The sequence below is a fragment of the Musca domestica genome, unplaced genomic scaffold (genome assembly GCF_030504385.1).
Source record: "Musca domestica strain aabys unplaced genomic scaffold, Musca_domestica.polishedcontigs.V.1.1 85, whole genome shotgun sequence".
In the NCBI taxonomy this organism is placed as follows: Eukaryota; Metazoa; Arthropoda; class Insecta; order Diptera; family Muscidae; genus Musca; species Musca domestica.
Window position 1 is genome coordinate 2681774 of NW_026712418.1, and position 24997 is coordinate 2706770.

Sequence of the window (24997 nt, forward strand, 5' to 3'; positions counted from 1 at the left end):
CTACTTATTTTTAGGAAATTGCCTAAGTGTCAATCTTACACATTTTACTGACTCCAACAAGGGCTATTAATAATCTGTCGGATAATTGGGATACATGTTTTTTGTGAAGTAACCTGAAATCTCTCAATTGATATTCATACGCTATTAGCATAAACATTGACATATTCCGAAAAATATTCTAAAAATACTGCAGCATAATCTCTGGTGACCCTTCCATTCAATACGCAAATGCAAATATTTCTAAATGTTTTTTTATTGGAAACTGAAATTGTTATATATTCCAAAAAAAAGTGCTCAGTCTACATTACACTGCTCAACAATGTGGTCGGAAACAACATTCCCGGTTGGGGTTCTTTTACTTTGTTTAACGGCTGCATCGCTTTGGATTTATCTCAATTATTTACACAATTATTGGAAACGCCACAATCTTCCTCAAATCGAACCCTTGCCGCTGGTGGGTAATTTGGGTAAAATCCTTAGCATGTCGGAACCATCTGCTAAGGTTATTGAAGAATTTTATCACCACCCAAATGCAAAGGGGAAACCATTCGTGGGAATTTACGTATTCTATCGACCGGCCATATTACTGCGAGAACCGGAGCTTATTAAACGTATTTTGGTTAGAGATTTTCCCAAATTTAGCAATCGTTTCTCGTGTTCGGACATTGAGGGCGATCCGTTGGGTTCACAGAATCTGTTTATGCTAAAAAATCCGGCATGGAAGGATATTCGCTTTAAGTTGACGCCATTTTTCACCAGCGGGAAATTGAAACAAATGTTTCCCTTGATAGCTGAGGTAAGTAGAAATGGTGGTGAGGGGGGGTTTTGGGTGATATCTTATTAAGTGATACTTTTTTGCAGGTTGGTGAAAATCTCAACAAATATTTACTGAAGTCATCTCCTTCGCCCGACAGTCTGGAGTTTGAATTGGAATTGAAAGAATTCTGTGCCCTGTATACCACCGATGTTATAGCCACTGTGGCCTTTGGTGTTCAGGCCAATTCTTTCGAAAATCCCAATGGCCAGTTTAGGAGAAATGGCCGAGAAATATTTCGTTTTAATAAACGGCGAGCCATCAATTTTAGTGTTGTCTTCTTCCTACCACATTTGGTTCCCTATTTCGGGGCCAAAGTTGTGCCAGTTGAACAAACTGAATTCTTGCGCTCTACATTCAATTATGTCGTTGCCGAAAGAGAAAAATCGGGAAAAATACGTCACGATCTAATCGATATTTTGATTGAATTTAAAAATAGTTCCAAATGTGTTTCGTCTAAAAATGGAAATATAAAATTCGATGGCGATCTTCTGGTGGCTCAGGCAGCTATTTTCTTTACGGCGGGCTTCGAATCTTCCTCGGCTACTATGTCGTTTGCCCTTTACGAACTGGCACGAAATCCTGAAATTCAAGAGCGAGTTAGAGAAGAAGTGCGCACAGTATTGATGAACAGTGGCGGAAAACTGACATTACGCGATATCGAATCGTTGGAGTACATGCAAATGGTTATAAGTGAAACTCTGAGGCTGTATCCGCCATTGCCATTTTTGGATCGAGAATGTACCGTGGAAAAGGATGAAAGTTATTTGTTGGAACCATTTAGTAGTTTTAGCATACCAAAGGGCATGCCCATCTATATACCGGCATATGCTTTGCACATGGATCCAAAGGTGAGAGGAATTTAAATTTTTATACCCTACACCGCATAGCGGTAATGGTATACGCCTTTGTGCATTTGTTTGTAACATGGAGAAGGAAGTGAGATAGACCCAGAGTTAGTTTTGAAGATCTTCATAGAATCACTTTCTAAGTCGATTTATGCATGTCTGTCCGGCCGTCCATGTATTCTTATGAACAAAATGCAGGTCGCATTTATTATCCGACCTTTATATATCTTCAACCGACTTAAGGTTAATTCTGCACTAAATGGCTAATATAAGTCCAAATGACCTGCATTTTGGTACATCCCACCGAATTCAGTCTAAAAGCAAGTAAATCAAATTCAGGAAAAAAGGTTCAGATACAGCTATAGCTCCCATGGTGCTTAAGTTCCTCAAATTCGTCATATTAATCGACATCAATGATATTTGGTACCAGTTATCAGATACTGCCCAGAAATAAATCTGCCAAATTTTATCAAGATCGGTTCAGATTTGGATATAGGTTTCATATATTCAACCGATTTCGGGTTAATTGTGGACCAAATGGCCAATATATGTCCAAAAGTCCTGAATTTTGTACATCCGACCGATTTCAGTCTCGAATTCGGAGAAAATCGGTTCAGATTTGGGGTTTAAGTCCCTCACATTCGTAATATGTATGTATAGTTTCCATATATATCCTTAATCCGATTTCAGGTTTATTGTGTAAATAATGGCTATTATCAGCCCAAATAGAGTGAATTTCTGGACGTGCGCTTTTATATTGTGCAACTCAGTTCCGATGTATATTTTTTTAGTATAATCCTCCTCCAAGTGATTATATTAATATTACAGCTCTAAAGCCAAATATTGATAGGCGGTATGATCTACTTGAAGTAAATTCTTTGGTTACCGGAGCTCTACTAAATATGCATACCGGTGTAGGGTATCATATAGTCGGCGCCGCCCGACTTTCGACTTTTCCATACTGTTTTTAATTTATTTTAATGTATAACTTTTTTTTAAATTTATCCATTTCAAACCCTATTTTCTTCCTTCAGTACTTTCCCGATCCACACACTTTTAATCCGGAACGATTTTCATCCGAAAATCGTAAAAATATAACACCATATAGTTATATGCCATTTGGACTGGGACCTCACGCATGTATTGGTGAACGTTTTGCATATCTGCAAACTAAGGTGGGTCTACTGCAGTTTCTGCGCAATCATCGTGTCACATTGAGCCCAAAAAATCCCCATCGCATAAAACTGGATCCCAAGGCATTGATTCTACAATCTGAAGGAGGTATTGTATTGAATGTTCAACGAGATCCGTTACAGTGTTGAAAATTTGAAAAAAAAAAAAAATAATAATTAATAAAATAGCCAAGAAACGGTGAAGATGTTGGTTGCAAATAAAAAAATTGTATTCGTTTAAAGCTATAATAAACCAGTAAGGAAAGCTCAAAAGCCGGGCGGGGCCGACTATATGATACCCTACACCACTATGCATATTTAGTAGAGCTCTCGTAAAAAGGTTTATACAGGGCATTTCAGAGCTCTATGAGATATTTGGTACAAAATCAAAATCTATCTAATTCTATCGTGCATTTTACGAACTATAGCTATCTCTGAACCGGGTTTCTCCAAATTTGACGTATTAGCTTCTAGACTGAATTCGGTCTTATGTACGAAAATTCAGGTGATATGGGCTGATATTGACCATTTAGTGCACAATTAACCTGAAATCGATAGAATAATGTGAAATGTGAATGCTATATCCAAATCTGAAATCAACCATTGTTGGTCTTTATCTGATATCTGGTACCAAATATCATTCCTGTGGAGTGCATATTACGAATGTGAGGGACTTAAAGACCAAATCGGATGAAAGATATATATGGGAGCTATAGCTATATCTGAACCGATTTTTACTAAAATTGGTGTACTGGCTTCTAAGCTGGTTTCGGTCGGATTTGCCAAAATTGATGCTATTACGGCCATTTGGTGGTCAATCACCCGAAATCGGATGAAGATATATATGGGTGCTATATCCAAATCTGAACCGATTTCGATAAAATTTAAAACAGCTATTCCTGTGCCCCATCTAATACCTGGTACCAAATATCACGATTGTGACGTGAATATTACGAATGTAAGGGACTAAAACACTAAATCGGATGAAACATATATATGGTTGCTATAGCTATATCTGAACCGATTTTCCAAATTTGATATACTTGCTTCTTGGCCGATCTCGGTTGGGTGTGCCAAAATTCAGGTAATTTGGACGGACGGACGGACAGACGGACTGACATGCATAAATCGACTCAGAAAGTGATTCTATGAAGGTTCTCAAAAGTAAGTATGGGTCTATCTCGTTTCCTTCTCCCTGTTACAAACAAATGCACAAAGACATAATACCCTTACCACTATGTGGTGTAGGGTATAAAAATAAAGGGGTATGAATTATTCAAGGTCGTTTTCATTTCTTGAAATTTCATGTGTTTATAGTTGTTTCAATATTTAAATTTGGGTTTGATTTTCCAGTATCATTTTAGTAACTATAACTAAATTGAAATCCTATTGAAGATTTCAATTAACGAATTTAATAAAATTGACACACTCTTTAACCTTCAACTGGTCTGTATCATCGACGTACTTAGAAATGCAGAAGCCTTTCATCCTGCTCGTTTACAACGATTCGCTTTAAGCTAACCCCGAACACACTTATCTATGACGTCAAGTATGTCCAGGTTAGAAATCGGTTCAGATATAGCTATAGCTCCCATTATAAGTTTTATACGATTTGGTGTTTAAGTCATTATCATTCATGTTCGGCACTAGATATCGTCAGATGCAGTTCAGATAAATCTCTGTAAATTTTATTGAAATAGATTCAGATTTATTTGTTACGGGTAGCTCTTCTAAATATGCACAGTTGCAAAGGATATCATATAGTCGATGCCCCTCGACTTCTGACCTCTCATTACTGATTTTACAACAAAATTTTCTTAGAATTTTCCAGATAATGCATGGAAATAGCATATAATTGCTTTTCAAGCAGATAGTGCCAAACATAAACCTATATCAAAGTCATAATACCAGAACTTAGTGAAATTAAATGGGAATATGACTAAAATTTAAAATATACTTTGAACTGGTAAGCAGTAAGTTCGGCCGGGCCGAACTTTGAATACCCTCCACCATTTGGAACGAATAAGAAAATTTTCAAAAAAATAAAATCCATTAAAAATTCTTTTAAAATCTTTAAAATATCTAATATAGGAAGGTGCCGATATGGTGGGATTTACGATATTGTGGACCTATAAAGACAAATCTATGTCTGCGTGTAAAGTACTCACAAGGAACTCCTTGTGGGGATTTTCAAAATACCGAATCGTTAAACTATGCAGAGAATTCTCTGTCAGGGGGTAAAGTGCTCATAAAGAACCCCTTGTGACCATTCCGATGAAAAATATGGCTAAAAACATCAAAATACCGAATATCGGGGTACCTTTATATGAGGGATATACGATATCGTGGACCTATATAGATAATTCTCTGCCGAGGTATAAAGTACCCACAGGGAACTCCTTGTGTGGATTTTCAGACAATTCCGATGAAAAATGTGGGTAAATTCATCAAAATACCGAATATCGGAGGTACCGTTATATGGGGGATATACGATATCGTGCACCTGTATAGACAATTCTCTCTCAGAGGGTGAAGTACTCACAAGGAACTACTTGTGGGGATTTTAAAACAATTCCATTGAAAAGTGTGGCTAACATAATCAAAATACCGAATATCGGGGGTACAGTTATATGGGGGATATACGATATCATGGACATATATAGACAATTCTTTTTGAGGGGGTAAAATGCCCACAAGGGACTCCTTTTGTGGAATTTCAGACAATTCCATTGAAAAATGTGGGTAAAATCATCAAAATACCGAATATCGGGGGTACCGTTATGTGGGGGATGTACGATATCGTGCACCTGTATAGACAATTCTCTCTCAGGGGGTAAAGTACTCACAATGAACTACTTGTGTGGATTTTAAGATAATTCCATTGAAAAATGTGGCTAACATCATCAAAATACCGAATATCGGGCGGTACAGTTATATGGGGGATATACGATATCGTGGACCTATATAGACCATTCTTTTTGAGGTGGTAAAATATCCACAAGGGACTCCTTTTGTGGAATTTCAGACAATTCCATTGAAAAATGTGGCTAAAATCATCAAAATACCGAATATCGGGGGTACCGTTATATGGGGGCTATACGATATCGTGGACCGATATAGCCCATCTTCGAACTTGACCTGCTTGCAGACAAAAGAGAGATCTGTGCAAAATTTTAGATTCCTATCTTAATTCGTTTAGACTGTAGCGTGATTACAACAGACGGACGGACAGGGCTAAATCGTAATAGAATTTTACGCTGATCAAGAATATATATACTTTGTTGGGTCTAAAATGATTATTTCGATGAGTTACAAATGGAATGACGAACTTAATATACCCTCCATACCTTTTTTGGTGGAGGGTATAACAAGTGGTACGACATGACCCATTTTTAAAACAAGGATTTTTCAATTTAACAATTTCGACCAAAGTAATCCTCGTATTGCTATCAGTAATATTGCCAAAGATACGATATACCCAAAATACACGGATTCCATGGAAAAAAAGTTCAAAAAGTGTTGGAGAGGGATGGACTTGATCCTCTATTTTTGCTTACTTTGCGTTGTTTTTTTTTATACCCTCCACCATACTATGGAGGGAATATTAACTTTGTCATTCCGTTTGTAACTCCTCGAAATACTCATGTCAGACCCAACAAAGTATATATATTCTTGATCAGCGTAAAATTCTAAGTCGATTTAGCGATGTCCGTCTGTCTGTCTGTCTGTCTGTCTGTCTGTCTGTCTGTCCGTCTGTCTGTCTGTCTGTCTGTCTGTCCGTCTGTCTGTTGTAATCACGCTATCTTTCGAATAAATTGAGATATATGGCTAAAATTTTGCACACATGTTTATTTTTCCAGTAGGCAGGTTAAGTTCGTAAATGGGCCATGTAGGTCCACGTTTTCATATAGCTCCTATATAACGGTACCTCCGGATTTTCGGTATTTTGATGATTTTAGCGACGTTATTCACCGGAATTGATTCAAATTTGGTATTTTAAGTTCCAAATGGATACTACACCCTAAGATAGAAAATTATCTGTGCAAGTCTATGTCTTCGTATAGCCCCCATATAACGGTACCTCCCGATATTCGGTATTTTGATGATTTTAGCGACATTATTCACGGGAATTGTTTCAAATCTGGTATTTGAAGTTCCAAATGGATACTACACCCTAAGACAGAAAATTGTCTTTGCAGGTCCCCGTCTTCGTATAGCCCCAATATAACGGTACCTCCCTATATTCGGTATTTTGATGATTTTAGCGACGTTATTCACCGGAATTGTTTCAAATTTGGTATTTGAAGTTCCAAATGGATACTACACCCTAAGATAGAAAATTTTCTGTGCAAGTCTATGTCTTCGTATAGCCCCCATATAACGGTACCTCCCGATATTCGGTATTTTGATGATTTTAGCGACATTATTCACGGGAATTGTTTCAAATCTGGTATTTTAAGTTCCAAATGGATACTACACCCTAAGACAGAAAATTGTCTTTGCAGGTCCACGTCTTCGTATAGCCCCAATATAACGGTACCTCCCTATATTCGGTATTTTGATGATTTTAGCGACGTTATTCACCGGAATTGTTTCAAATTTGATATTTGAAGTTCGTTATGGGAACTACAGTCTGTGACAGAAAATTGTCGGTGCGGGTCCAGTTTCGAATTTGAATATGGTAATGGCTTATGACAAACAATGCATATGTATGTCCACGTCGTATAGACCCCAACATAACGGCTATATTCGGTATTTTTAAAATTTTAACAGAATTTTTTAAGGATTTTATTTTTTGAAAATTTCCAAATTCGTTGTAAATGGTGGAGGGTATTAAAAGTTCGGCCCGACCGAACTTACTGCTTTTTAACTTGTTAATTTTTATATCCTCCACCTAGGAAAGGAGGTTATGTTAAATATGTAATTCCCAGACACTAAAAAGACCTCCATATCAAATTGGACAAATGTCTGGGAAACATTTGAACAGCGATCTCAATACCAAATTTCAGATTTCAAGCACTATCTGTTCATCCAATACCAAATTGTACAAAATATAGTAATATTTAGACTTTTCGTAGTACACATTTCCAAAAACCACCTCTTTATCACATACCTACAACCAACAGGGACCCCAATAAAAATTTCAAAATGCCAGCTCTACCATCTTCATATATAAGTAAGTAAGCAAAGGCTATAGTCGTGTCACAAAATACAACAAAATCCATATTAACATAATTATTGGCATGTTTTTATGCGATTTTTTTTAGATTTTATACTTTTATGCCAAGAGGGCATTCTGAATTGACTTGAATGGTTAAAATCGGTCCTGTCCTTCTTGAGATATAAACATTCTAGCTAACATCCCCTTCCTTTGTATATATACACTAGCTGAACCTGGTGCGCTTCGCTACCCCTTTTGATTTCATATGCATTCAAAATTTTATTTACGAATATATGTAACAAATTTAAAAATTAAAAAAAAATTATTGCACTACTTTAATGCGTAAATAACCAAAATGACATACATACACGAAGGGTTTGTCCTTCGGATTTATTTATTTCATAGCAAATACCAAGCGTGCAGGAAACTGTAATTTTTTAAGTAGAGTGGTTTTGCTATCGCAATTAGTGAATTCGAGATAGCAACATACTTCGCCGTAATAAGCGTATTTCAAATAAATTGTTGTGTTGTTTTTTAGTGTTAGCCTAAGGCGTTGTGGGTCAATGGTTCTTATTAAAATCATATCCCAATCTGATCCGATTTAAATATAATTTTAAAAAAATTACTTTTACACAAAACTCCGCCACACCTTTCATTGAAATTGGTGAGTCAAATATGTGAAATCGGCCGAGAATATATATATGGGAACTATATCCAAATCTTAACTAATCACATTTATTATTATAACCAAATTCCACCACACATTCTGAATTTCATTAGAATCGGGAGCTATATCCAAATCTGAACCGATTTTAATATAATTTGACTAATTTATTTTCTAATCAAAATCCCGTTACATATTCCAAATTTCTTTGGAATCGAACATACATATCGTGTATGGTGCATAAAATACATGAAATCGGTCGAAAATAAATATGAGAGCTATATCCAAATCTGAACCGATTTTAATATAATTTGACAAATGTATATTTGTTTTAATTTCCGCTACACATTCCAAATTTCATTGAAATTAGAGATACATAGCGTGTTTGGTGCATCAAATACATGAAATCGGTCGAAAATATATATGGGAGCTATATCCAAATCTGAACCGATTTCAATTTAATTTAACAAATTCATTTTGGCTCCCAATTCCGTTACTTATTTTAAATTTCATTACAATTGGAAATACATGTCGTGTTTGGTCCACCAAATACATGAAATCGGCCGAAAATGTATATGGGAGCTACATCCAAATCTGAACCGATTTCAATATAATTTGGGAAATCAATTTTTTAGATGAAATCTATCACACGTTTCAAATTTCATTGAAATTGGGGATACATAGCGTGTTTGGTGCATCAAATGCTTGAAATCGGCCGAAAATATATATGGGAGCTATATCCAATACTGAACCGATTTCAATATAATTTGACAAATTTATTTTCGGATTAAATCCCGTCACACATTCCAAATTTCATTGGAATCGAACATTCATATTGTGTTTGAGGCATCAAATGAACGAAATCGGTCGAAAATATATATGGGAGCTATATCCAAATCTGAACCGATTACAATATAATTTGGCAAACTTATTTTTGTTCCAAATTCCGTTACGTATTCCAAATTTGGAGACTGTATCTTCAACCAATCAATAGATATGTGCATATAAAATCTAAATTTTTGGGAGGTACCTCCGATTCTGATGCTATATCTCCAGTTCCAAGTGAAAATTCAAAAATGTATATAGCCTATGTTACTTTCAGGCGATGTTGCAGTATATATGGAAATTTTCAGGAAAATCTATTCAGCGGTTTTCAAGTCCATAAATTACAAACAAACAAACAAACAAACATACAAACATTTTCCTCTTTTATAGATATAGATTGTAGATATTTCGCAATATATATCCGACATATTTACTTACGGCATATACGTAACGGTCAGAATTGACTTGTTCGTCTATTTGTGATTTCGCCGGGATTAAAAATATTAGCGGTTTAATGGAAAATTTGACTTTTATTTAACACAAATGTTATGGTCTATTTCACCCACTAAATATTTCCCGATTGCAAGGCTTCTGCCCAGCCCTAAGCTCTAGCCCCATGCTAACTTCCGCGTCCATTGGTCTATAATTGCGACCTGTAGAGCAACTGCAAAATCAGGAATTTTTTCAGTTTTCGGTCCATTTCAACCCCTAAATATTATGCGATATTCTCCAAAAGCAATAGGCTTCTATTCTGGCCCAACTCCCACCACCATCCAAATTTCGTAAAGATCGGGCCCATAGTTGCGACCTGTAGAGTGATTACAAATTAACATGGATAGAGGGACGGATGGACATACATAGCTAGATCGACTCAGCTTGGCGAGATAGGAAGATCCATATATAATTCCCTATGTGGAAAACCAATATTTCGAGGTGTTATATAAAGTTTGGTGCAATCAAACTTATAATACCCCCAATCACATAGTGTTGCAGGGTATAAACATAGTTTAAAACCTTGATTTCAATACCAAATTTCAAGCTGTTAACTCTATCCGTTTTAACATTTTAGAACTTTTCGTAAACTTAAAGTTGGAATTTCCAAAAACCCTTTGGTACATCCTTCCTGCACTCCATTAGCGACTCTAATTCTCAATTTTAGAATTGTAGCTCATTCCCTTTGTCCACACACCGCATTAACTTTTTATTAAATTTTAGTACTTCTGATACCCTTTTAATACAAATTTCCCAAAATCCAGCCCTATCAAAGACTGAGCCTCGTGCAAAATTTTTCGAGTTTAGCTTCAGCCCTTGCAGATGTATTGTGACCCTTTGTGGGGGAAGTACCAGAAGAAGTGGTCCGATATATTCCATCTTCACATCATATCTTGTGTTGATAAAAGCCGAGTTTGAAAGTATTTGGATGCTCATTTCGCGTTTAGTACACTTTAAGGGTATTCAAAATTTTGAAACGATGTGTGGAAGATACAAGAAGGAGTGGTCCATTCTACATGTTCTTCATCCCAGATCTTATGTTGGTAGAAATATTGAGATGTTAAAAATTTTAAGAAAATCAGACTGTTATTTTAAATTTATTAGATATTTAATTATTTACATTTTTCACCCGGACACTGAAAAAACAATGATATTTGCACAAAGTCGGATGATTCCTTCTAGTTCTATAAGCTAAATAATTTTCTGTGAAAATGTTGACCTTTTGTGAGGGAGGTACCAGAAAGAGTGGACCAATATTGCCCATCTGCGAACTCGAACAAAGTTTTTTTTTTTTTAATAATATAACGATGTATCAGTTTTGAATTGAATTGGATACTTCCTTCGAGTATTATCATGCGCACCAGCCGGACGAACGGAAACTCCTAGATCGACTCCAAATATCCTGAAACGTATTTGGTCCAAAGAGATACCGGGCCTAACACCGTTATTTCGATTAAGCTCGTTTTGGTCGTATAAAATGATAGCGTAGCCATATGGTAAAAATATACCTTTCCGTTCCAATCATTCATGTGCTAAGTTGAGTGCCCCTTAAGTTGCCAAACATACTTCACCTCGCCAAGTTAGTTTTTTTTCTCATTTTTTAAGCAATATCAATTTTATTGGCAGCACAATGTTGAATTCCTTAATTCTTTGTTGTTTTAGAATTGAGGTTAAGCGTTATATTTATTAGCAGTGTCCAGTAGTGTTTATTACTTTGTTGTCCCCATACATATGGACAAACCTTTGTTGCACTGGCCACCATGGAAAAACGCCACAGATTTGTGGCAACGTTTTAATGTTGGTGTTTATTTTGACCATTGAATGGGCTGTCCAATTGGATAAGATTTCAATTAGTGAAACAAGTTTCTGAAAACATATTTTGGTTATATTACATCAGCCAATTTATGGCATGGACGTGCATGTGGATGTGTGTTAGAAAAATTTAGGGAGCGGTAAAAAGATTAAATATTTTTCTGTTTAGATATTCACAGATATTTTAAAGGACAGGAACTTTTAACTGTCAATATATTTTTTCATCTCGAATTCCACCTAGGCACCATAAAGCACTAGGATACAAATAAACACATCCAGAAGAATTTCTGTAAGAAATGAATTTATAATCAAATTTAAATAAAACAAGTAAGCAAAGGCTACCGTCGAGCGGGGCCGACCGTTGAATACCCTACAACACTATAATAAACGATACAGTTTATATAGGCGAGATACTCGAAAGAATTCCACAAGATATTGTGACAAATAATAAAAGAAAACCATCAGGTTTCGTTCTCTAATTTTCGAATAATAGCAACTTAAACTAATTTGCTCATTTCCAATTTATTGGTAGATGTTGCACGTAAATGGTCTTCCTAGATCTGGAACCAATATTTCCCAAAGACCCATACTCTCTCAGAAGTGGCAAAAGATTAACATTTATTATTAGTTTTTGACTGAAACGCATCTATGTGAGACACAGACATTTGACTATATTCTTCAACGAAATAGTCAGAAGTACGTCTTTCCTGTATTTGTGAATTCTCCAAAAAGTCACTGGAATGGACATTTTCGTATTTTATCTACAAAAGTTGGCAAACTATTTCACACATTGAATATTTTTGGATGGCCATCCGAAACTGCTTGGCTTTTGCAATTTGCGGTAACCCCCATTCAAATGTGCGTGAGGATCGGGCAATAATTACGACCTGCTGACAATTTTGCAATTTTTATGGTCCATTTCAACCCCTAAATATATAGCGATCATCTCCAAAAAGAGTAGGCTTCTATTCTGACCCTCATCTGATCCCCATGCAAAATTTCGTTAGGATCGGACCATAAATGCGATCTGTATATGATATCCTGTTATCCTAACTACTTAGTTTTGTTAGCTGTAGAAATATTACCAAATGTTTAATTCAAAATGAAAATAATGCCAAAAATGTGACAAAATTGAAAAAAATATGAGATAATTTTACAAAATCAATATCTTCATCTTTAGAGAGATATTTTTATGCGATTTTTTAGACGTTGTTTCTTTCCTGCCAAGAGGCCATTCTGAATTAATGAGAACTGTCGAAATCAGTTCAGCCGTTCTCTACATATAAGAGATCTTTCAAGCATATCTTCTTTGATAGACATATATATCGCATATATTTTGCTATATATCCAATTAGTTGGATGTCAACATCAGAAGTAACCTTGTCATGGCTTTGTGATTTCGCCGGGATTTAAAATATTCGCGGTTTAATGAAAAATTTTGAATTTTTTCAACACAAAAGATATGGTCTATTTTACCCGCTAAATATTATCCGATGACCACCCAAATTGGTAGGCTTCTTCCCCGCCCTAAACTCTAGCTACATGCGATTGGTCTATAATTGCGACCTGTATAGCTACTGCAAAATTCGACATTTTTTCAGTTTTTGGTCCATTTCGACCACTAAATATTATGCGATCATCTCCAAAAGAAATAGGGTTCTATTCTGACCCTAGCCCCACCTCCAATCTAAATTTCCTGAAGATCGGGCCATAATTGCGACCTGTAGAGTGATTACAAATTAACATGGACAGACGGACAGACTGACGGACGGATATACATAGCTAGATCGACTCAACTCGGCGAGATAGGAAGATCCATATATACTTTCCTATGTGGGAAGTCAATATTTCGAGGTGCTACATAATTTTTGGCCCAATCAAACTTATAATACCCCCAACATATAGTGTTGTAGGGTATAACAATTTAAGAACAAAAAGACAGTCTATTCCGATATATTGAAATGTGAAAAATATGTTTTCATCACCGAATGAATTTACAGGCAATGGGCTGGAAAAATCGTTAAGAACTTAAAAACTTTAACTCCAAATATCGAATTACAAATAATATTGTAGTAAATTCCTTGAAATTAACCGAATTTGGACTGAAAGGATGTTTAGCCACTAAAATGCCAAATTATAAAACGTTGCCATGGTAATTGAAATATTGAATAAGAAACATCTAAAAGACCACATGAAATATGCACTGTTTTAAGTGGACAATACCAAAACGTTGAAGACAATTCCAAAGTCAAGGATGGGTTTTTGGGACTTTGTACTAGAACTGTACGAAAAATATTAAAAAGTACTGGTGGAGTGTAGGATTGGAATATGCAGGAAGTTTTCGTAATTTGTACCTATGTGCACGAAAAGTACTAAATTTGGTACAATTTCGATTTTGGTGAATCAATAGAGTTAGAATTTAGAAATATGATTACTATTGCGTTTGAAAGTTTTTGAAATTCGCGTACTAAGTGTCACTAAATTTGGTACAATTTAAATTTTGGGAGAAGCAATAGATTTGGAATCCTGAAATTACTACTGCATTGTAGGACTGAGGTAAGTAGGTAGTTTTGGAAATTCATGCTTATGTGTATTAAATTATACTAAATTTTGTACAATTTAAATCTTGGGAGAACCGGTAGAGTTCGAATCTTGAAATTTGAAATTAAGATTTCTATTGGACTGTAAGATTTAGCTAGATATGTAAATATGTGATTAAGTGCACCATATGGTACTAAATTTGGTAGAATTCTGATTTGAGTGAACCAATACAGTTGATATCCTGAAAGTTGGAAATAAGATTACTGTCGGATTGTAGAATTGGCATATGTGTGAAGTTTTGCAAATTTGTACTTATATGTACTAAAATGTACTAAATAAAATTCAGAATCCTAAAATTTGGAATTGGGATTACTGTGGGAGTGTGGGATTGGGGAATGAAGGAAACTTTTGAAATTCGTACTCATGTGTACTAAATGATACTAAATTTGGTACAAATTGCTATTGTAATGAACCGATGGAGCTGGAATTCTGAAATTTGAAATGAGAGTCACTGATGGAGTGCATGGTAGATGCTAACTAAACTAAATGGTACCATTCGGTATTATGTGAACGGATGAAGTTAAAAATTTGAAATTTTGTATGAAAATCAAGGTTGGGAAGCAAGTTTGATATATAAAGTTGGTTTTGGAAGAGTGTACTAAGTGTGTTTTGTGATCCTTGTGGGTGGTGATAAAGAGGTGGTTTCGGAAGTGTGTACTATAATTGTAAAAATAGTACTAAATAGTACTGCATTTGCTACAATTTGATATTGGGTGACCAGATAGTGCTTGAAATCTGAAATTGGTATTAGGGTCGCAGTTCATATGTATCCTAGATATATGGAGGTGGTTTCGGCAATGTGTGCTATAGTTTTAGATTCTGATATTTGATATTTAGATTACTAATGGTATCTGTGTCTGAGATTTAATGGTGTTTTGGAAATGCGTCCTATATTTGTACAAAAAATACTAAAAGGTACTACATTTGGTATTGGGTGAAGAAATGGAGCTGAAATCCATTTTCTATATCCATACAAGAAGAATATTTTTGTACGTTTGATTGTTTGTTTGTAATTTATAGAATCAAAAACCTTAATCAGATTTTCCTGAAAATTTCCATATATACTACAGCATCGCCTGAAAGTAACATAAGCTATATAATTTCATCAGATCGGGGGTACCTCCAGAAAATTTTGTTTTTAAAGCTGAACGTGGCATGTTCACGCATTGGCAGACCTACCGATTTCTTTGTTTACGCTTCTGAAGGAAAAACAAATAAGTCAAAAACAAGCAAAAAAGGTGCTAAGTTCGGTCGTGCCGAACTTTTAATACCCTCCACCATTTTGAAGGAACTTGAAATTTTTAAAAACGATTACGTAAAAAAATGAAACTCCTTACATGGGGGTTATACGAAAACGTGGTCCTTCATAAGTAATTTTTTGTCATAGGCTGTAGTACCGATTCCAAACTTCAAGTACGAATTTTGAAACAATTCCGGTTATTCAGACGTGGACTTGTATTGGCAATTTTCAGTAATAGGCTGTTCGTAATGGGTATGAACTTCAAATACGAAATTTGAAAAATCATTATCATTATCAATCATTAAAATACCGAAAATTGGAAGATACGCTTATTTGAGGACTTTACGAAAACGTAAACCTGAGTATGCGATTTTTTTGTCATAGGCTGCAATACTCATTAAAATCTTCAAATACGAAATTTGCAACACTTCCGGTAAATAATGTCGCTAATATCATAAATATACCGAATATAGGGTTGTACAGTTATGTGGGGGATATACGAAAACGTGGACCGATCTGGCCCATTTTTACCTTCCTACTGGCAAAATACACATATGCGTTCCGACAATAGCGTGATTACAACAGACAAACAGTCGGATATCTCTAAATCGACTTAGAATTATACACTGATCAAATATATATATTCCCTTTTGGGCCCGACATGAGGATTTCTGGACATATGGAGTTGGTTTCGGAAATGTGTACAATAATTGTACGTAAAATACTAAATAGTAATAAATTTGGTATTGTTTGAGGAAATAGAGCTTAAATCTTAAAATTTAATATGGATATAACTGTTGTTGTCCGTATTTGAGAGAAAGAGGTGCTTGTGGATATGGGTACTATGGACGTACGGAAAGTGCAAATGCCACAAAATGTGCCGTTGGGTGATGGGATAGAGATGGCATTCTAAAATTTGGTATCGAGGTCACTGTTGCGGTCAAGGATGAAGAAAAGAAGGTGGTTTTGGACATGTGTAGTATATCTGTACGAAAAGTATGGCAATAAATATGGGATTGGGTCTTAGGATAGAATTAGAATTTGATATGGAAGATGCTGTTGGTAAATAGTTTTGAGAGAAGAAGGTGCATTTGGGAATGCGTACTATGATTGTTCAAAAAGTACTAAATTATACTAAATTTACGGTTGAGTGAATGGATTGAGCTTGAATCCTGAAATTTGATATTGAGGACACAGTTGGTTTCTAAGATATAGATATGGTGGTAGACACTTCTTATTATGAACAGACGTGGAAATAATGTTGATGGACTTTTCGATGACGAAGCAGCGAGCACCTGCTAGTATTAAAATATAGCTCCCATATTTCAGTTTTAAACGATTTCAAATTTAAACCCGACTAAAGCCATGATACAATAACAATCCTATTTGATATGACTTACTAGTCATAAATTTTAATCACAATTTTGACATCGATTTTGAATTTATGGTTCTGAATGTTTGGTATTGGCATGTTGTAAAAATCAATATTTCATTATTATTTTAATATTAAGAATGCTCAAAATTAATTATTAATAAGTAATTAGAATTAGCATTTAACTCATTAAATTAACTTGCTTACTGTACATAAACTATTTATCAGCAGGGTAAGAGAACGACGAGAATGGTCAGTGGAACTTGTTTCATCATTCTGTTTTTACCTATGCTGTTTTACTAAGTGTAATGATTGTTGTTGCTGCCGCTCTCATACTCACTGAAACGAGTGTCATAAAACTGGTATCGTGTGCTAAGCGAACCATACTTTTAACTCAATGATAATTTGAGTGTTACATTATTTAGGTTCAATCATTTTGCATTGATTTCATATTTCTTCTTCTATTTTGACATCAGAACGAACAACATCAAAGCAGCAAGTATTCCACTAACCATTCTCTTCTTAGTTCTTTTATTTCAGCAAATTTTTATTTCTGAGCATATGTACATGCAATTGTCATTTACATTATTCAATAAAATTTGTGAAAAATTAATTACTTAAATTAACTAAAAATCAAATAAATATCTTTACATATAAATTTGGTGCCGAAACCCGGGAAAGTTAATTCCGAAATTTTGTAAAATAAAATAGTTGGTGCAAGTCTGTGTATTAAGAAGTGCTTAAACATGAGTTCGCTTGACATTTTAATCAAAGAACAACGTGGTCTGCTGGATTTGATTAACAAGCATGAACTTGGATTTAATAAAAAATCCAGAGAAGAAAAAACTCATGGTTATTTAAATTCCCTGGCACAACTTCTTGATGATATCTTCACTAAATTTGAGAGCCAGCATGGAACAATTGTCAGACTAGTGCATGAATCATCAATGTCTGAAAGTGATGTTCCATATTTAACAGACGAAGTGTTTTTCCATTTCTCTGAAAAATATTTAACTTTTAAGGGACATTTGATTGATTCCCTTCCAGATAACTCAACAACACATTCACCCTTAACTAGCACGTTTTCTGCGCCGAATAATCGTTCAGAAACAATATTTTCAGACACTCGCCTTCCAAAGATAAATTTACCAAAATTTTCTGGCGATTATATCGATTGGGTTCCTTTTCAAGACCTTTTTTCATCGCTGGTGCATAACAATGATTCGTTGAACAAAGTGCAAAAGTTCTTTTATTTAAAAAGTAGTATTTCAGGGGAAGCTGCAAATTTGATAAAAACTTTTTCAGCCACTGAGGCAAATTACGATTCAGCGTGGCAAATTTTGGAGGCGAGATACCATAACAAACGAATGTTAGTTGGAAATCTCATTTCTAAACTTTTTAACATACCAAAGTCAGATGGAGGTTTTCAGTCTATCAAGATCATTCTCGATTCTACACAAGAATGCCTCGCATCTCTAAGCAACCTTGGACTAAGTACAATTAGCTGGGATCCTATCCTTATCCATTTAATCATTCAAAAACTTGACTTACAAACTAGAAGAGATTGGGAAAATTCTCTCAAATCCAGTTCAAACTTGCCATCTCGTTCTGAACTTTTTTCATTTCTTGAAAGAACTTTTCGAACTTTGGAATCGCTAAGCGACCAATACCCTACTTTAACGGGTAAACCTAAATTTACTAAAACCAATAAGTTTTCAAAGAAGACATCTTGTCACACTGGAAGGATATCAAAATCCAATCAAAGAAATTGTCTCTATTGTGAAAAAAGTAATCACTCTCTTCCAAAATGTTATAAATTTCTTTCGTTATCCTTGGACTTGAAAAACGAGTTCATATTAAGCAAAAATATATGCCGCAACTGCCTTACTGTTGGACATAACATAAATAACTGCGACTCACCTTTTCGTTGTGTAATTTGCAGGGAAATGCATCACACAATTTTGCATCCTAATGAACCATCTGGTCATATGTATGCAGGAAAATCTGATTCAAACCAGAATTCTCAAATATCATCTAATAGTTCAAATACGCACCCATCTATACTTTTGTACACAATTCGCCTAAATGTTTCTAAAAATGGCCATACAATTTCGTTACGGGCATTGTTAGATCCTGGTTCGCAAGGGAGTCTTATTACTGAAGCTGCAGTGCAACTTTTAGGGTTAAGAAAAATGAGAAATCAATGCAATGTCATTGGCGTAGGTGGTGGTCATGGAAATATATCCAAATATTCTGTTAATATTGATTTGCTTAACCGCAAAAATCAGTCTGTGCTTTTATGTACGGCATTAGTGCTACCAAATTTGTCATCGTATACTCCTGATATTTCATTCAAAAATATTTCTTTGCCAGATATTGAAACAGAAGATCTTGCTGATCCTTTCTTCTATAAAACAGACAGAATTGATCTAATATTAGGGTCGGACGTTTGTGCAAAAATTAAAATTCCATCTGAATCTTTTGTCCACAAAGGACTTTTCTTTCAGAATACTCACTTTGGTTGGGTCTTTTCAGGCACAAGTGAGAGTTTGCTATCACATAATATTCATATACACAATACCAATTTAGAAAAAATACTGAGATCATTCTGGGAACAAGAAGAAGTGTCTTTAAAAAGGTCTCCAAATCAAGAGGAAATATTATGTGAGAATTATTTCAAAACCTCAACAACGCGTCAAGAAAATGGACGTTATTTAGTAAGTTTACCTTTTAAATCAATAATATCCTCTAATAAAACCCCAAACTTGCAAAATAACGCCCTGAATGCACTTAGAAGACTACGGCATTTAGAAGTATCATTTTCGAAGAGACCTGAATTTGGCCAGGCCTATAAAACGTTCATGAATGAATATGAGACTTTAGGTCATATGACCAAAATTGGTAGCTATCCAGACGATGTACGACAAAACTCCTACTTCCTTCCCCATCACGGAGTCTTTAAAGAGGACAGCAGTACAACCAAACTTCGTGTTGTATTTGATGGCAGTAGCCACTTTCCAGAATTCAATTCCCTCAATGATATTTTAGCTCCTGGTCCAGCCCTGCAAAACGACCTTCCGTCTATTATTACCAAATGGCGCACCCACAAAATTGCATTTAGTGCGGATATCGAAAAAATGTTCCGTCAAATCGACGTTAATCCTGATCATCGCAAATTCCAACAAATTTTGTGGAGACAGAATTCCTCAGAGCCTATGCATATTTATGAGCTTAACACTGTCACCTATGGCACCACAAGTGCGCCCTACTTAGCAATCCGTGTCCTACATAAATTAGCAGAAGATTTCAACAATGAATATCCAAAGGCAGCCAAAGTTTTAGTAGCAGATTCGTATGTCGATGACATTTTATCTGGGGCTGAAACGATAGATGAAGCCCAATTATTATACACTGATTTATGCGATCTTTTGAAGTCAGGTGGCTGCAATCTTCGTAAATGGAACTCGAATTCTGCAGATTTCCTAAGCAAAATTCCAGAAGCTTGTCGAGATTCCTCTTCAACTATATGCTTCAGCAAAGACAATGTGGTTAAAACGCTAGGTGTCCAATGGAATATTAATAGTGATTCTTTTTGCTTTAATGTAATACTGGATGAGAACCCAACTATCTCAAAGAGATCGATCTTGTCTGAGTCGGCTAGGCTATATGATCCATTGGGCTGGTTAACTCCAACCACATTAATTTCAAAGTCCATATTTAAAAAACTCTGGGAGCATGTTTTAGATTGGGATGACAAACTACCAACAGAGTTAGAAAAGGCTTGGACAAAACACAGGATCTCTTTGAGGGAACTCACCAAAGTTAAGATCCCAAGATGGATAAAATGGTCTCAACATTCGCCAATTGAACTTCACTGTTTCTGTGATGCTTCTACCGAAGCTTATGCTGCTGTTGTATACTCTAGGGTGAGTACTCCTAAAGGCATTGTCGTTTCAATTTTGCAAGCCAAATCGAAGGTTTCTCCCATCAAATCGGTGACTATACCCAGATTGGAGCTTTGTGCAGCAAAATTACTAGCGCTTCTAACAGAAAATGTAAAGAGGTCATTATCAGGATATTCTATCCGCAATATTTTTTACTGGAGCGATAGCACAACAGTCTTAAGCTGGATTAGAAAACCTCCTTCACAGTGGACCGTCTATGTGGCTAACAGAGTAGCTGATATACAAAGGCTTAGTAGTCCACTTCAATGGAATTATGTTCCATCAGCTCTAAATCCCGCTGACTGCGCTTCCAGAGGTATATCAGCGAGTGATTTATTACATTATAAGATGTGGTGGTCTGGGCCTCAATTTTTGCAAGAGCCCCCTTCCTCTTGGCCTAAGTCTCTTCCACACCTTAATACAAGTGAAGAAATCAGGAAACCAAAGATGACTACACATAATCTCGTAAAAAAGGTTTACAACGAATTGCTTACCAAATATTCAAATTTTCAAAAATTATTGCGAGTAATATCTCTCTGTTTTCGGTATGTGCATAATATTAGAAATCCAAAAACAAGAATGGTAGGATGTTTGACAGCTCTAGAAAAAATTAATACTCTGCACTTTTTAATAAAAGAAGTCCAGGCAATTGATTTTCCCCAAGAAATAAAACTTCTTTTAAACAATACTCCACTAAAACATAGCCCATTGCTAAAACTTACGCCTTTTATCGACGAACAAGGTGTTATACGAGTGGGAGGCCGTCTGCAAAACTCAAATTTGGAGTACAGTATAATGCATCCAATTGTTTTATCAAAAGGTAATCCACTGTCTAAACTAATTATTAGAGATGCCCATGAAAGAACTCTGCATGGCGGTATTACTCTCACAATGTCTTACGTTAATAGACACTATTGGATATTATCCGGAACTCAATTAACAAAGACAATAATTTCACAATGCTTGAAGTGCTTTAGATATTCTGCAAAGACCTCTCAACAAATAATGGGAAATCTACCCCCAGTTCGACTACATATTAGCCGACCATTCAAACATAGCGGTGTAGACTATGCTGGGCCAATTATGATTAAAAATTCCACTCTAAGGTCAGCTGTGACTTCCAAAGGTTATATATGTTTGTTTGTGTGTATGGTGACTAAGGCATTACACTTAGAAGCTGTCACAGACCTCACAACAACAGCCTTTCTAGCAGCTTTCAAACGCTTTGTATCCCGCAGAGGCATATGTACTGACGTTTATTCCGATTGTGGAACAAATTTCGTAGGCGCTTCTAAAGAGCTACAAGTTCTTCAAAAAAGGTCCCTTAAATCTTTGCCATCGGAACTACGCCACAATCTAAATACAAATGGTACTACATGGCACTTTATACCTCCCGCATCACCAAACTTTGGAGGACTATGGGAGGCAGGTGTAAAATCTGTAAAGTACCATCTAAAACGTATTGTTGGTGACAGGCTACTTAGTTTTGAGGAACTTTCCACTTTACTTTGCCAAATTGAAAGCTGTTTAAACTCGCGACCTTTGTGCCCTTTGTCATCTGATCCATCGGATCATGAAGCCCTGACTCCAGCCCACTTCTTAATTGGTGAACCAACAAATTGTATCCAGCAAGAAACTCTACTTGACATTAATGAAAACCATTTAGATCGATGGAAAAGATTAGAACGAATGAAACAACATTTCTGGAAACGTTGGCGCAACGAGTACCTCAATCGGCTACAGTCTCGCCCAAAATGGTTGCATGGAACCAGAAATGCTGAAATTGGTGATCTTGTGCTGATTGCAGATGAAAGATGCGGCCCTGGACAATGGCTTCTTGGCCGAATAACCGATGTCCATCCAGGAACTGATGGCAAAATCAGAATGCGATTCCCAGAAAAACATTGGAAATGCTGAAAATTATTCATAAAAACAAACTTGTATACAATCTCTGAACACATATTCCCGAAAGATGTCTTACTACAATCACTATTCATGTTCCCCTACTAAAGATTTTGCTCAATGAGTAAGACGGTGCCTTTGAATTAGCGCTGTGAGTCGGAGCATAGCGGAACTTGCGAGTTCGACTAAAACACTCCCACCGTGTGGCCGTCTTATTCAAATTTACGTATGAACTTCGTTCATAAGGGGGGAGCATGTTGTAAAAATCAATATTTCATTATTATTTTAATATTAAGAATGCTCAAAATTAATTATTAATAAGTAATTAGAATTAGCATTTAACTCATTAAATTAACTTGCTTACTGTACATAAACTATTTATCAGCAGGGTAAGAGAACGACGAGAATGGTCAGTGGAACTTGTTTCATCATTCTGTTTTTACCTATGCTGTTTTACTAAGTGTAATGATTGTTGTTGCTGCCGCTCTCATACTCACTGAAACGAGTGTCATAAAACTGGTATCGTGTGCTAAGCGAACCATACTTTTAACTCAATGATAATTTGAGTGTTACATTATTTAGGTTCAATCATTTTGCATTGATTTCATATTTCTTCTTCTATTTTGACATCAGAACGAACAACATCAAAGCAGCAAGTATTCCACTAACCATTCTCTTCTTAGTTCTTTTATTTCAGCAAATTTTTATTTCTGAGCATATGTACATGCAATTGTCATTTACATTATTCAATAAAATTTGTGAAAAATTAATTACTTAAATTAACTAAAAATCAAATAAATATCTTTACAATGCAGGATATACGGTCTATGAATAAATGTTGACATTAGTACGTTTTCCCATGGTTGAGGCCAAAAAATCCCATTTTGCACTTAATGAAGTGTTTTGTTACAAATTCTTCTTAAATTATTTCATAAACAAGTTAAAAAGCAGTAAGTTCGGCCGGGCCGAACTTTGAATACCCTCCACCATATGGAACTAATTCGGAAATTTTAAAAAAATAAAATCCGTTAAAAATTCTGTTAAAATCTTAAAACTATCGAATATAGCCTCTATATTGGGGTCTATACGAGGTAGACCTACATAGGCTTTGTTTGTCATAAGCCATTACCATATTCAAATTCGAAACTTGAAATAAACGGTGAATAATGTAGCTAGAATCATCAAAATACGGTATATAGGGAGGTACCGTTATGTTGGAGCTGTGCGAAGACCTGGATCAGCATAGGCAATTTTCTGTCACAGACTGTAGCATCCATTACGAACTTCAAATACGACATCTCAAACCATTTCGGTGGGTATTGTACCTAAAATCGTCAAAATACCGAATATAGGGAGGTACTGATGTATGGGGCCTATACGAAGACCAGGACCTGCATATACAATTTTCTGTCACAGACTGTAGTTCCCATTACGAACTCTAAATACGTAATTTTAAACTACTCCGGTAAATAATGACGCTAAAATCATCAAAGTACCGAATATTGGGAGGTACCGTTATGTTGGAGCTGTGCGAAGACCTGGATCAGCATAGACAATTTTCTGTCACAGACTGTAGCATCCATTACGAACTTCAAATACGACATCTCAAACCATTTCGGTGGGTATTGTACCTAAAATCGTCAAAATACCGAATATAGGGAGGTACTGATGTATGGGGCCTATACGAAGACCAGGACCTGCATATACAATTTTCTGTCACAGACTGTAGTTCCCATTACGAACTCTATATACGTAATTTTAAACTACTCCGGTGAATAATGACACTAAAATCATCAAAGTACCGAATATTGGGAGGTACCGTTATGTTGGAGCTGTGCGAAGACCTGGATCAGCATAGACAATTTTCTGTCACAGACTGTAGCATCCATTACGAACTTCAAATACGACATCTCAAACCATTTCGGTGGGTATTGTACCTAAAATCGTCAAAATACCGAATATAGGGAGGTACTGATGTATGGGGCCTATACGAAGACCAGGACCTGCATATACAATTTTCTGTCACAGACTGTAGTTCCCATTACGAACTCTAAATACGTAATTTTAAACTACTCCGGTAAATAATGACGCTAAAATCATCAAAGTACCGAATATTGGGAGGTATCGTTATATCGGAGCTATACGAAGAC

The 24997-nt window shown here is 35.7% G+C and overlaps 2 protein-coding genes across 2 annotated transcripts; both read left to right on the forward strand.

Annotated features, from left to right (window-relative positions):
• Positions 1-298: 298 nt before the first annotated feature.
• LOC101900444 (probable cytochrome P450 6g2) lies at positions 299-2999 on the forward strand. The gene is made up of 3 exons (XM_005187884.3): positions 299-796; positions 862-1665; positions 2697-2999. Exons 1-3 carry the CDS (start codon positions 320-322, stop codon positions 2982-2984), a joined length of 1569 nt encoding a protein of 522 aa, XP_005187941.2. The 5' UTR covers positions 299-319; the 3' UTR covers positions 2985-2999.
• Positions 3000-19862: 16863 nt separating this feature from the next.
• On the forward strand, positions 19863-22794 carry LOC131806718 (uncharacterized). The gene is made up of 2 exons (XM_059131328.1): positions 19863-20927; positions 22753-22794. The coding sequence occupies exons 1-2, from the start codon at positions 19863-19865 to the stop codon at positions 22792-22794; spliced, it is 1107 nt and encodes a 368-aa protein (XP_058987311.1).
• Positions 22795-24997: the final 2203 nt, after the last annotated feature.